This window comes from Momordica charantia, assembly GCF_013281855.1.
Source record: "Momordica charantia cultivar OHB3-1 chromosome 3 unlocalized genomic scaffold, Mcharantia_2.0 BLBB01000003.1, whole genome shotgun sequence".
NCBI lineage: Eukaryota > Viridiplantae > Streptophyta > Magnoliopsida > Cucurbitales > Cucurbitaceae > Momordica > Momordica charantia.
The window spans coordinates 17,400,784-17,414,205 of NW_028275161.1; the positions used below are offsets into that span (position 1 = coordinate 17,400,784).

General features: G+C 34.9%; 2 protein-coding genes across 2 annotated transcripts; one reads left to right on the top strand and one right to left on the bottom strand.

Moving 5' to 3' along the window:
- Window positions 1-328: 328 nt before the first annotated feature.
- Window positions 329-4,115, top strand: LOC111012759 (ras-related protein RABF2b). The gene is made up of 7 exons (XM_088121916.1): window positions 329-535; window positions 1,426-1,503; window positions 1,605-1,772; window positions 2,398-2,446; window positions 2,906-2,979; window positions 3,201-3,294; window positions 3,776-4,115. The coding sequence occupies exons 1-7, from the start codon at window positions 497-499 to the stop codon at window positions 3,871-3,873; spliced, it is 600 nt and encodes a 199-aa protein (XP_087978042.1). The 5' UTR covers window positions 329-496; the 3' UTR covers window positions 3,874-4,115.
- A 4,321-nt stretch (window positions 4,116-8,436) lies between these two features.
- LOC111012684 (Eukaryotic aspartyl protease family protein) lies at window positions 8,437-10,220 on the bottom strand. Its single transcript, XM_022286919.2, has one exon. It carries the CDS (start codon window positions 10,214-10,216, stop codon window positions 8,636-8,638), a length of 1,581 nt encoding a protein of 526 aa, XP_022142611.2. The 5' UTR covers window positions 10,217-10,220; the 3' UTR covers window positions 8,437-8,635.
- Between the last annotated feature and the right edge of the window lie 3,202 nt (window positions 10,221-13,422).

The following is a 13,422-nucleotide window of genomic DNA, read 5'->3' on the forward strand; positions in this document are numbered from 1 at the left end:
TGACAGGTTAAATTTGATCCAACTTGATTTAGTTTAATTATTGGATGAGGTTTAGACGTTATATTATTTTCTTTATTTAAAATATTAACTGATGTTTGTTAATTTGTAAAGATTTATGAAAGTGGTAGAATAGTAAAACAAACTTTTGAAATGAAAGTTATATTTTTTTTTAAATAAAAGGTAAAGTTGAAAGGCGATTTTTTTGTAATTTAGCCTACAGGAAACTTAATTGTGATAGGAAAAGGGAAAGCGTGATAGGAAAGAGAGAGGAGAGAGAAAATATTATATGATGAACGAAAAAATAATTTAAATTTATTTTCCAATCGCTGTCGTGTGGTATTTGAGTTGTTCATCCTGAGGAGGAAAACGAAAGAGAAATAAAAGAGGGGTGTTTCGCTTCGAAGAGAGGCATCTGTCTTTATTGTTCTTGTTCTCCCGTCAACGCTTGTTCTTCCACAATTCTCTTCGATCTTCGTCTCGATTGCGGTTTACGGCCATGGCCACCAGCGGAAACAAGAACATTAATGCCAAATTAGTGAGACTTTCCTCCTCTTTTCCCTTCTTCAAGTTTGATTTCTTTCTTCCGTCGAGATTTTTATGCCAAATCGCGATTTGGGTCTCTTTTATTTTCCTTTTCCGGAATTGGGTTTCGATTATTGTACTACTGCTTTTCTCCAATTCGATTTGGTCTGTCTGCTCTGTTAGGTTCGATTTGGGTATAAATTCTGATCTGGGTTTAGTTTTTGTTCGCAAAGAACTGGAGTTCTTTTGGGTTTGATCCTACCAAAATTCTGTGGCTACCGACACCGTTGTATTCTCTGCAGTATGTGTTGTTGGTTGTATTTCTTGCTTGCATTCTTTGTGCCTGATTATCGAGGGGCGAATCGCTTTCCATGTTATAATTCGGTTGTGATTTCAGCTAACTCTCTTTAATTTATGTAACAAAAGTTCAGTAGCATCGGTATCGAGCCCTTAGTTTCAGAAATTTACTTTTTAGATGGTATGGCTTTTTGTTTTTCGAGGTTTCAGTTTTTCTTCCCCTCTTTGTCCAACTTCGGAGGCTAAATCATTAAATCTTCTAGTAGCTCTTCTGGGTGATCTTTCTTATTCTAAAATCAATAAGCCTATTGGAGAATGTATGGTAGTTAGATTAAATTATCTCTTGGGTTTAATTGCTGTTACTGCAAGTTTGTAGTATTATGGAGCATACTCTGCTGACTGGTAACCATTTTCTGAACAACTTGATTGTAGTTTTGTTTATTGTCTTGTATTATCGTGCCGTAACCTTTAATATCCAACTGTCCAACTTCACTGGCAAGTAATGTCATACTTGGGGTCTGATGGGCTATGTTTAGTTTCACTTTCAATTATTTCACCAATAACCCATATTAAACCCAGTTGATTTTACTTTTCTTTTGTGCTTAGGTGCTTCTTGGTGACGTTGGTGCTGGGAAGTCAAGTTTAGTGTTGCGGTTTGTGAAAGGGCAGTTTGTAGAATTTCAGGTTCTTATTATTATTAATTCATTTGGCCTTGGGCTATTAAAATCCGAAGTGGCTTTTCCATCTTGACCATATGTCTGCTTTTTAATCGTTCAATTATGTAGGAATCAACCATTGGTGCTGCCTTTTTCTCTCAAACATTGGCTGTAAATGATGCTACTGTGAAATTTGAAATCTGGGATACAGCAGGGCAGGAGAGATACCATAGTTTGGCTCCAATGTACTATAGAGGTGCCGCTGCAGCTATAATTGTCTATGATATTACCAATCAAGTAAGTTGCATCTGAAACTCTTGTTGTGGTACTGGTTAGTACATATACTTTGACAATGAAAATTTCATTTTAAATCTATGGCACAACCCATTAGGTAGTTGCTGCGAATTATATCTGAAAAAAAAAGAATTATTATTTTTCAATGAATTAAGTACTGGTCATCTTATTTTTAGGAGTTATACTAAAATGAGTATAGAAATTTGCCAAGAGTTAAATGACTTTGCCTTTAGGTTGGGAAACTGCAAGAGAAGTGGTGAATTAAAGAACATAACAATTGTGAATTTGCTGTCAGATGTTATGGTGTTTTAAGCAAGTGGGGGAATATGTAATGTTATTAAGAGGTTTAGGGTTTATTAAATCATCTCAGAATGGTGCTTGGCATAGGAAACCATGATGGGTTGGTCTATGACCTTAAATGTATGCTACATATATCAATATATAGTGGGGAGCTAGGAGGAATGTTGTAAGAGCTCTTACCCTTCTAAAATGACAGCAATGCTCTAAAAATATCTCGTTTTGGTGTGGTTTATCCATTTTTTATACGACATTGTAATTGAAATGGAATGTTTGTTCCTTTTTTGTTTCATATTTAACTCTTTATTGGGTATCGTCTCTTTGATTGCAGGGTTCATTTGATCGGGCAAAAAAATGGGTTCAAGAACTCCAGGCACAAGGTAGTCGTTATTGTTGTTGTTACTGTTGGTGTCCGAAGTTTATATTGGAACAATTGGATTTGGCATTATGTTAAAGTTTGAGTCCGGTTTGATAATGATTTCGTTTTTAGTTTTATGGTTTTAAAAATTTTGCTGGCTTCTTCACTGTTTATTTGGAATATTTTTCGTGAATCTTTTAAAACACATATGAATTCTTAGCCAAATTTCAAAAACAAAAACAAAATTTTAAAAACTACTTATTTTAGTTTTCAAAATTCGGCTTAGATTCTAAAAACTTTTCAAAAAAGTAGATAACAAAATAAAAGAGTATATTGGTGGAAGTAGTGTTTATAAGTATAAATTTAAAAAACAGTAACAAAAACCAAAATGATTATTACACGGGCCTTGATAAGTGAAATTATTTTGGGTACTTGTCTATTTGAATTTCTTTTACCAATTGATCATGTTCCCTTGCATCAGGCAATCCAAATATGGTCATGGCTTTAGCTGGGAACAAATCAGATTTGTTGGATTCTAGGAAGGTTGCTGTAGAGGCAAGTACCTTACCTGTGGTTCTCTTTCTGTGGTATTGCTTTGTTGAACTGGGATGCATTTTTATACAAAAAAGAAGAATCTTTCTGTTATCAAAGATCATCTCTAGTTGGAACTTTGCGATTTTTCTTTGAAATGTCTATCGTGTATATTTCGTACAAAGGCACCGCAACAATTAGTTCAAGTGTTGCTCACGTAATTGATGTAATTGTGCATTCTACAGGATGCCCAAACATATGCGCAGGAGAATGGCCTTTTCTTCATGGAAACCTCTGCAAAAAGTGCTGCTAATGTCAATGACATCTTCTATGAAATAGGTATCTATAACTTATGATTAAAAATGACCACCCCCCCCCCCCCCCCCAAAAAAAAAAAAATGCCAACGCAGGGTTCATTCCAAAATAGACTTCATAATTTGGTTCCTCTCAAACACTTGGGATATGTTTTGCTTACGTCTTTGATACGTGGGAGTTGATAAAGTCTAAATGCGTGTAATCTGTACATTGATTGCGCTTAAGAATGAGTTATTGAAATCTTGGTTTGATTCATGATTTGTTTGGTTTGTGGGTTGTGAACCTTAGCATGCAATATAAGAGATGAGTTTCTCGAGTCTGCCGTAGTGTGGGATAAGTAAATCCATAACTAAAGATATGGCAGGTTTCTTGCAAAAAGTTAACCATCAGCCGAACACTTCTTTAGATGCCTGCACCTGCTCCCACCACACACACGCACAAAGGGATATGAAGAGGAAAAACTAGTGTTTTGATTTTGATTCCTTATCTTTGTTTCTGGATGCAGCAAAGAGATTACCACGAGTGCAGCCAGTACAGAATGCACCAGGGATGGTTCTGGACAGACCCGCCGAAAGGGTTGCAAGCACGTCGTGTTGCTCATAGATCTTCATCAATGTGCTGTTCTAAGCTGTAAGAGCAGCATGTCCCTCTTCACTTGTATGCAGAGTTCCAAAAGGAAAAAAAAAAAAAGAAAAGAAAAAAAAAGAAAGGTTATCAATGTTGGATTTATTGTGATGTGTAAATTGACTAAGTTTTTAGATGATATGCTCTTCTTTTGCAGCCACCAAAAGAAGTGGCAGACTGACTCTACTTTGTGTTTATATATTGACTTGGGCTTTGCTTCACTTGCACAGTTATGCATATTTTAAAAACACTTCCACATTAGAAAGAGAGGTTGTGTGAATGTGAGTAGTTGTTCAACTCCTTTTGCCTTAAATTGTATTCTTATTACAAACTTCCAACTTATTTTGTTCCTCAAGTTTTCAATTTTTTTTTATGTGCCTACAATTCTCTATTCCTGATATTTTTTCTGGGTGCCCAAGGTTTTGACTCGCTTCGACTCGTTGATGTTGAAAAATTGGAAGTCGACAGAGAAATCGACATTTTGAAAAATACAAATTGATTGTTCGAAGCTGAACAATTGGATCGATTGAAACAACCAAACTGGAATTAATCCAGATCAATCGAATCAATTCGTTTCAGTTAGGTCAGTTTTTTCGAGTTCAAGTTTGCCCTTAGTTGCATTGGATTAGAATTGAAAACTTCTCCTTTCTTAGAAAATTTGGCAATGGTATGTATGGGGCCTATGTTATTCATGGCCTATTGGCCAACTGATCAAGAAGCATTTAAAATCTGAGGAACTTTTTCCGGAACTTTTTTCCTCAGTTTGAGGAACTTTTCATAATTATAGGGTCAATTGGCCGTTTAATATAATTGTGACCATCAATAAATTCCTACATTTAAGGGTTTTGAAGTACTTGGACAAACTGGGTAAGACAGTACATATCATTTACTAAAAAGTTTGGAAAGTTTACGACATGAACATAGTTTAACAAAATAAATGAGGTAGATAGAATAAACGACACACTAATTTATAGTTGGTTCGATCAACGTGATTTACCTGATACATTATGACGATCCATTCATTCCATTCACATCAACCAAACAACAACAAAATATACATGGTGTCTTCAAGGAACAAAGAGCAGGAAATTAAAATACAGCACACCGTCAATGAAGTTGATACAAAAGAGAGAACAATTAAGTACCCAAGAATATATATTCATTCTCTCGAGGTTGGAGCTTCACATCTTCAATACCCTATATTTGGTGTGCTAAAAAAATAAACAAAACAAAAAGGTTGGAGGTTCAAATCTTGGGAAATTTGAATTTGTGACCCATTTAATAATTGAAACTGGATAAATGACCTCATTTTCAAAAAACCTAATTTGTGACCCCATATTCTATTAATTATGACCCCTCTCAAAATATGACATAATGAAATTACCATTGTACCCCTGTTTTAAAAAAATTCATCCCCTCCCTCCCCATCCTTCATCTCAACGTTTCGTGGCACTCCCATCCTAAGTAAAACCCTAAACCCCCATCTCGGAGAATCCATTTTGCACTCATCCATTTTTTCTGAAGATCATTCTTTTGCACTCATCTGTAAGCGTCGGATTCATCTCGGAGGCTGCAAGGTTTAGTTTGACGTTGTGATTATAGGAGAATAAAAAATCCAGAGATTGCTTCAATCTCGAATTCTATCTCGTATTCAATCCCGGACCACTGAGGTCCGGGATTGAATACTGATTGCATCCAAGATTGAAGCCTTCGAGGTTCCGGGACTGCCTTTCATCTCGGACTTGTCCCGGTCCGGTTCGGTCCGTGATGAAATATTTGCCACCTTCTAGTTCTAATTCGAAAATAGTACATGGGTTCATGATTTTCAAAGCTTCACCATAAGCTGGAAGTAGACCATATGACGATGCCGGATCACCTCTAATAAGCCGGAGTGCTTCTTCACCAGAACGTCATGCTCTATCATAACTTAAATTGACACCATACCCCTTCCTCATGTCTTGTATAATGTCCTTCGGTCTATACGTGCGGGAGATGTTTGTGAACTTCTCCTGCACAAGATGTCCTACCACCCAACTTTTGGGTTGCCTATGATCATGTTTTAAAGCCTCATCATAGCACGTATGGGCAGCAGAATATTTTTTTTATCTTGAACAAAGTGCATTCCTTTAGCTTGGTAGCTCGAAGTCTCCACGTGCAATCAACATGAAAGCACCGCAGTATATATAGCTCCGGCGTCGACTTTTTTACTTTAAACTGAAAATTCTTCCGCATTGCAACTAAATGCATTTTCAAACTCAACTCCTTCTTATTATCAAATACATCGCCCTCATTAATATCATTTGTCCCAGAAGACTGTACTATGAGTTGCAGTTTCTCATCATTAGGGTGTCCGGTGAGACCATTACATCCCGGTGGCCGAACCGCTTCTTCATCCCTGCGAATCTCAGTGTGCACCTGTTCCACATCAGGCTCAAGCTCATCATCAAGCGCATCGTCATGCTCTTCGTTCCCGTATTCTGCTTGAGAGTGTCCTTCTTCAAACTCTGCCAACGGGTCATATGATTCACCACTTTCATCTTCGTTATCATTCCATAATCCCGACACATCCCAATCACACACCCTATCATCTCCCAGATTACATGGAACAACATCTGACCCCAATGGTGTTAAACCCTTTACATCATGACCTATATGCCCGTAGGAGGGGTGTGGCTGTAGGGAAGAAGATGGGTTCGATGATGAGGAAGGAAATGAGGGTATAGGATATGTGGGTCTTTGGAATGGGGGAATACAAGCTGCGGACATAGAAATCGAGGACACGTTTTGGCTTACATAATATGGGAAAGAAGGCATGTACGTTTCATTCTCATGTACCTGCTTTGGCACATTAGATATATATATATATATATATATATATATATATATATATATATATATATATATATATATAGGCAATTCAGATACATCCTCACCAGTAAAAAAAAACGCAAGTCATCGTCATCAGTTATTTCCATCACACAAACTTTGGTTTTAAATTAAAATGATACACGTGTCTAATTATAATATCAAACTGTAAGGGGTTAATGTTACTCAATCCATACACGTGACCTAGAAATTTTCTGTACGTGATTGTACTATCCACTGTCAATCCTCTCGTACGACCGCCGACATAATCTTTTTCACTATCATTCCATTCTCCACCGAATGTTATGAAAACATGAGGCATCCTGCAAATAGATAAAACTAAGGGAGATAGGAAAATCGATCATTCAAAAATAAAATATTAAAAATTAAGAAAATAAAAAAAATAATAAATGTCTCGGATGAATCTTGGACCAGTCTTGGTCCGAGACATGTCCCGGACAAATCTCGAAGCAAGACTGGTCCAAGACATGTCCTGAACTAAATATGCTTCGAGATTAGTCCAGGACATGTCTCGAACCAAGACAGGTCCGAGATATATCCGAGACAATCCCGATACGTGATGCACCGGGATTGTTTACATTCAATCCCGGACCAGGTATAGATCCGGGATTGAAGTAATTACAACAATCTGATTTTTTTTTCTTGTCAACAACCAAATCTAGTAGTTGAACCCATTAATGAGAAAATATTTCAATAAAGTTCAACAATTATAGAGTACAAAAGTTTGTGTAAAGGTAACATACCTCAAGTGAAATTGTGGGGACAATGATTTTGGATAATGTGGGGACAAAGAAAGATCAAACACGTTGATGCTTTGAGCAGATTTTAAAAACGTGATCTGAGAGTTATACATAATCTAAAATATTAACAAGTTTAAACATATGTAAAATATGGATTTACAGTTTGGTGAAATGGTTAGGTGGAAATCATAAATGCACATTTATTAACAATGAGGGTAAATTGGTCTTTTCCCATGAATAAAATATTTAAGGGATCATAAATAAGAGGTGGACGGGTTTTTTTGAAAATGGGGTCATTTATCCAGTTTCAATTATTGAAGGGGTCACAAATTCAAATTTCCCTCAAATCTTCATCATCACGTGTTATTTTAACTCAACCAAATTCTTTTTCTAAAATTATATAATGTATCAACCCAAACTCATCGTATTTTCAATTTTTCTTTGACAGGGAGGTCGAATAATGTCAAAGTCACTAAATGGACAAGTCACCCTATATTTAAAATGATCTATGTAATGTATTATTTTACTACTAGATTATAGATTGGTCATATTTTTACCTAGAGATTTTCTCTAGTATCAATCAATCATATGGTTCAATATCCAAGTATGAGGGGAAAAGAAACAAAAAATATAAGTGGTTAGCAATTCGATCGAATATATTATCGTCATATCGCAAAGGTTTCCGATCATATCAATCTATCTTTACTAAATACTAAAGTAGGAGGAAATGGAATAAAAACGAAAAGTAGTTCGCGATTCGATTGAATACATTATTGTTATGTTATTATAGTAGCTAGATCTATGAATCAATAGGAAATAAGACGTTAATTAACATAGGGATTCCTTTGAGTTCAATAAATACTAAATATATAATAGCATCAGAAATCCATATCCCCTTTTGCAAGTGGATGGCCACATTGAAACCTCATTTCCTTTTTCCTAATTTTATAAATGCAAAGCTTAAGATTCTCTAGAAAACAAACAATCAAACCAAACCACACTTTTCCTCAACATTTAAAAAAAAACAAAAAAAAAACACTGATTTCTTTGAGAAATTTGCAAAAATTGAAACCAAATGGATTTGACCAAAACTTCTCAATCTAGCTTTCATTCCTTCAAAAATTCTTGTGGAGTCCTTGAGAGGCAGCAGAAGAAGCACAGTCCATTGGCTGAAACCCTATTCTCTCCTTCTGCAAGTCATAAACAACCTCCATGTTTTGCTGTTGGAAGCTCCCAAAAATGCCTGCCGGCCCGTCGTCGTCCCCATTCCCGTCTCCGTCCCCGCCCCCGCCATCCATGCTTTGGAAAAGCAAGCATTTCACCACAGTGGAGTTGGTAGGAGCAGCCATGGCATAGAAATTGTTCCCTTGGGGCAGAACCACACTCACGTTGTTCAAAAAATGGAATGTTATAGAAGGCAGAAGATTGGAACAATAATCATCCATAGAAGAAGAAAAATTAGTGTTGTTTTTACAAGGGATTTTGTAACAAAGATCAAACCCAGTATTGATTTCTACTTGTTTAGCTCTAGGATACGTCACAACCGACTCGAGATTAGAGATAAGTTGTGAATACAATGGTTCTGGCAAGTGAGTATATGTTGTACCAGAATCAATCAACATTCCCCCATTCCCCTTTGTGTCAATTTCCCTCAACTTCAAAGAAACCCCAAATCTAGAATTATTATTGCCAATACCATCCCCAATGGTAACTGACTCAAGACCAATGTAGTAGTAGTTAGGGTAAAGAGGACTTTTCAACAAAGGGGTGAATTGCAAGCTATGATCTTTGGAAGAAATGGCAAGGCTCCCAAGGATCAAAGGGCTTGAGAAATTAGGGTTATTTGAGAACTTAAAGGGCAAGAAGCAATGGGAGAAACCCTTATGGGAAAACCCTAATTGTGAAGGGAGAGAGAGCAATCCTCTCCCAAAGCCAGCAATTCCAATTGGCTCTCTATAAGTTGCACCAACACAACCAAAGCAAAACCTAGGGATTTGGGTAGTGGAATTTGGGGACACTCCATGCATCAAAATGACATCTTTTGTTAGGGTTCCAGTTACAACCCCACTTGCCCCATAAGTGTAGGCAAATGAAGGGCATGGCCTAGGGCAAGTGCCCTTCACAAGGGTAGCAAGGGAACAGCCTGCAATTGTGCATGGGTCAAAAGGGTTATCAGAGCTGTGGATATCCATGCAAAAGGAGCTGCCACAAGTATCCCTAATGGAGGTTGAAGAATGGGTTGGGGAAAAAGGAGCCAACTTTGGGCCAGAGACATTGTTTTGATACTCCTCACAATCTTGGCAATCAAAAGAGAGGTTCCCACAAGGAACCCATGTGAGGTCACTTCCAGTGTCCATATACACTTGAATCACTTGTGGGGGTGTCCCTAATGTGAGAGAAATTAGGTACCCATCCCTAATTTCCCTCAATGGCTCTATCACATTATCACTGCCAATTTCCTCCATTGGCTTGTTGATTGATGATGATGATCCTTTCCTTGAAAAGTAGCCCCTTTTGGGAGTGAGGAGGGAAGTTCTTGAATGAACAAGGCCAAGAACTAAAGAATCTGTGTTGGGGAAATTGTTTCTGTGAGGCCTTGCAGCTGTTTCTGAGACACTCAAAAGTAGAATTAGAAGAAGGAAAAAGGTCAAAACTTTAGATGAAATAGTGGTGGCTGATGATTTTGTTGTAGGCATATTGTTGGAGCTGTTTTCTTTGGAATCAATCAGGAGATATAATTAGCATTTGGCACTATGCATATTTATAGAAGGGGAATAGGAAGCTATGGGCTTCTTTGTTAGGAAAAATTATTGAATGTGGTTGCAGATTTGGAATCTGTACATGCTCCCTAATAATCATTGGATATAAATTCGAAATACGATTGTAATTTCTTTCAGAAGAAAGACGGGAAAACGAGACTATATGTGTGTTTACCATTTATATATCATATATCACTCAAAAAGTGTAGAGGTTCTTGGCTGTTTTTGTTGGGATTTTACCCAACTGTCAGTTAACTGTGGATAAGTTTGTAGATTGTATGTATTTTCCTTTCTGAATTGAACCATGAGAGAGAGAATTCTTTAATAGTTTACATTTTGATATTAAAAAAAGAAGAATAAAGGATCAATGTTGTTCTTGTTAAATATTATTTACTTTCATGCAAGTGTATAGGGATATATATATATATATATATTATAGTATTGTTTGAGTTTTTTCTTTTATAAAAAATAATTTATTCAAAACAAGAGGAACAAAATAGTCCAAGGACAAGGCACAAGACGTCCCCTCGCAAAAGAACACTAAAAGAGAAGAGCTCTTCAATCCGATAGGATTTGAGAGAGGCTGTAAATTGTATGGTTTGGGTTAAGGACGACCAAGAAGTTCGGGCTACATTTTTTTGATGTTGCGGAAAGTCTAATTTACAAAACTTTCCTTTTCTTTCTGTATTGTTTTTTTTTTAATCTCTTTGACGAATTTAGTTTTTGGATGCAAAGGCGACGGGGGTGGAAAAACATTGGTTCAAGTCGTCCACTTCAAGACAGTACTCAAATCATTATGCTTTTATTTTCCTCGCCCAGCTAAATTATGTAATGAATGACTGGCAACAACGCTTTATTGAGTGTCTCTAAACTTGAGGGTGACGTACTGTTCTTGTCCAGAAACTCGTTGATGTTATTTATTAAAATTGTATACAAATTGTAAAATACTCCCAACTTTTTGGTTGGAGATATATGCAACATGTGGGGTGGAAGTTCGAACTCATGATCTTTTAGTCGGATAAAAAAATAATTATTTTAAAGGTAGGAAATGAGAAGATGATTTCTAAGTTTGGAGTACGTCCCACCAACTGATTCACTCTATTTTAGTACACTATCAAAAGTAAGTAAAATAATTTTCATGATACTTTAAACTAATTAAACTTTATCAGTTGACTGTTACTAGCTATCAAACTACCCAACAAATTAAACCCTATAAAAAGTTACATTATATATATATATATATAAATAAATAAATAGAAGCATGCGCATGCTTTCACATTTGGCTTCCTTTGTATTTCATAAAGGGAATAATTAATTTACAAGAAATGACAAGAAGAAAAGACATAATTAGAGGTATAAAACCCAATAAGGAAAAGGAATATTATTATGTGTATATGCATTTAATTTCCAAATCTCTACAAAGTGTAGAAAATTATGGTTGATGTTGATATATTTGGAAACCATTTTAACCAATTTCTCCATTGGGATATTAATTATTCTTGGCCATGTATATCTTTAAGTTTCAAGATTCTTTTTCTTAAACATGTGTATTCTTTTCTTTCTTTTTATAATTTAATGTTAGAGATAATAATTTCTTAAAAGTTTCTTTATATATATAAAATGATCCAACATGAATTTAGTTCAGCGTAAATATCATTTACTCTTTTTCTTGAGGTCAGCAGACCTTCCATACTCCAAAAAAAATCACGATCCTAAAATGCATGGTTGATATCAAAAACTTAAAAAAAAAAAAAAACCCCTCAAAACTTCGAGAAAATAGAAAAGTGGGTAAACATTCAAACGAATTTCTATTATATAAACTCCCATCTCTCTCTAGAATCATAATATTGTGTGGAGAAGCACTACTACTTGTTGTAACATAATTTAATGCACATTACTAAGTTGATGATTTAAGGAAGATTCCCTTTGAGAAGCTATGATTAGTGAGAAAGTGACCCAAAAATAAATAAATAAATAAATAAATAAAATAAAAGAAAGTGAAGATGATCTCATGGCCACCCATTATTCTTTTATTACTACATTCTCATGAGAAAAGTTGCATAGAAAAATTTTCAATGTTTAATTCTTAATGTTGTACTTTAGTTTCATAATCATTTCAAACTCCATTATTAACTTCTTCATATTAATTTAAAATATTGTTTTTTTTTTTTTGCTTGTAATGGGATAAATATATTTGCACAAAGTACAATAATTTTGTGGGTACTTTCATCTAATAATAAAAAAAAAAAAGTTGACCACGGTGTATTTTCGACTTTGTTTCATTTTTAATTTTTAATTTTGAAGCATTTATTTTGGTCTGTACTTTTAAGAAGGGACCATTTTTGTTTCTCTAATCATAATTTTAAATTGGTTAAGTACAATGATTAAAATGGACGTTTTAGGAGTATAATAACACCGAGATGAGCCAAAATTAAAAATATAAGAACGAAAATAAATATTTTGATAATACAAGAACCAAAATAAGCTAAAATTACATTAGTACATCGACTAAAATAGAATTTAAATATGGAATTAAACACAAATAAATTTGGTTTGATTCTCACCATTCATCACAAATAAACTAACTAAATAATTTATTAGAATTTATATGATCAAATAATGATGAAATTACTTTTTACCAATGCATTTTCAAACATTACAAAAATTTCAGAACCTCTAAGTTACAATTTACAAAATTATTTGAATATTTTTTTTAAAATTATTTGAAAATTGAGTTCTCAATATCTAATCCTATATATATAAATAGTGCTGGTAGGAAGAGTCTTTGCAATCAAGTGAAAGATATTCTCTCTTTTGTCTTCACCTTTCTTTTTCTATACTATTTTAAAATGAATTCTTTTACCTCTATTTTATATTAAACTCTTTAATTCTTTCTTAATTATTAAAATTATTTTTTTAAGTGATTAATGTTGGATCTAATTTGGGCATGTTGTGTCATCTCCACGTAATTGAATATGCAATTCTGAGGTTTTCCAAATGGAAAACCACTAATCCCAATTAGTAATCTTAATTAATTTAATTAGTGCATTTCAAGAAGAGATATCAACAGAAGCTATAATGGGCCAAGAAAGAAACATGTACTTTCTATCCATTCTTTTATGACATAAGAAACCCTTTTAGTT

What these genes read in the sequence shown, in the direction of transcription:
- LOC111012759 (XM_088121916.1), top strand. Translation starts at nt 497, where the DNA reads ATGGCCACCAGCGGAAACAAGAACATTAATGCCAAATTA. An exon ending in GGCAGTTTGTAGAATTTCAG is followed by an intron (nt 1,504 to 1,604) that starts GTTCTTATTATT and finishes TCAATTATGTAG; the next exon opens with GAATCAACCATTGGTGCTGC. An exon ending in TGACATCTTCTATGAAATAG is followed by an intron (nt 3,295 to 3,775) that starts GTATCTATAACT and finishes TTCTGGATGCAG; the next exon opens with CAAAGAGATTACCACGAGTG.
- LOC111012684 (XM_022286919.2), bottom strand. Translation starts at nt 10,216, where the DNA reads ATGCCTACAACAAAATCATCAGCCACCACTATTTCATCTAAAGTTTTG.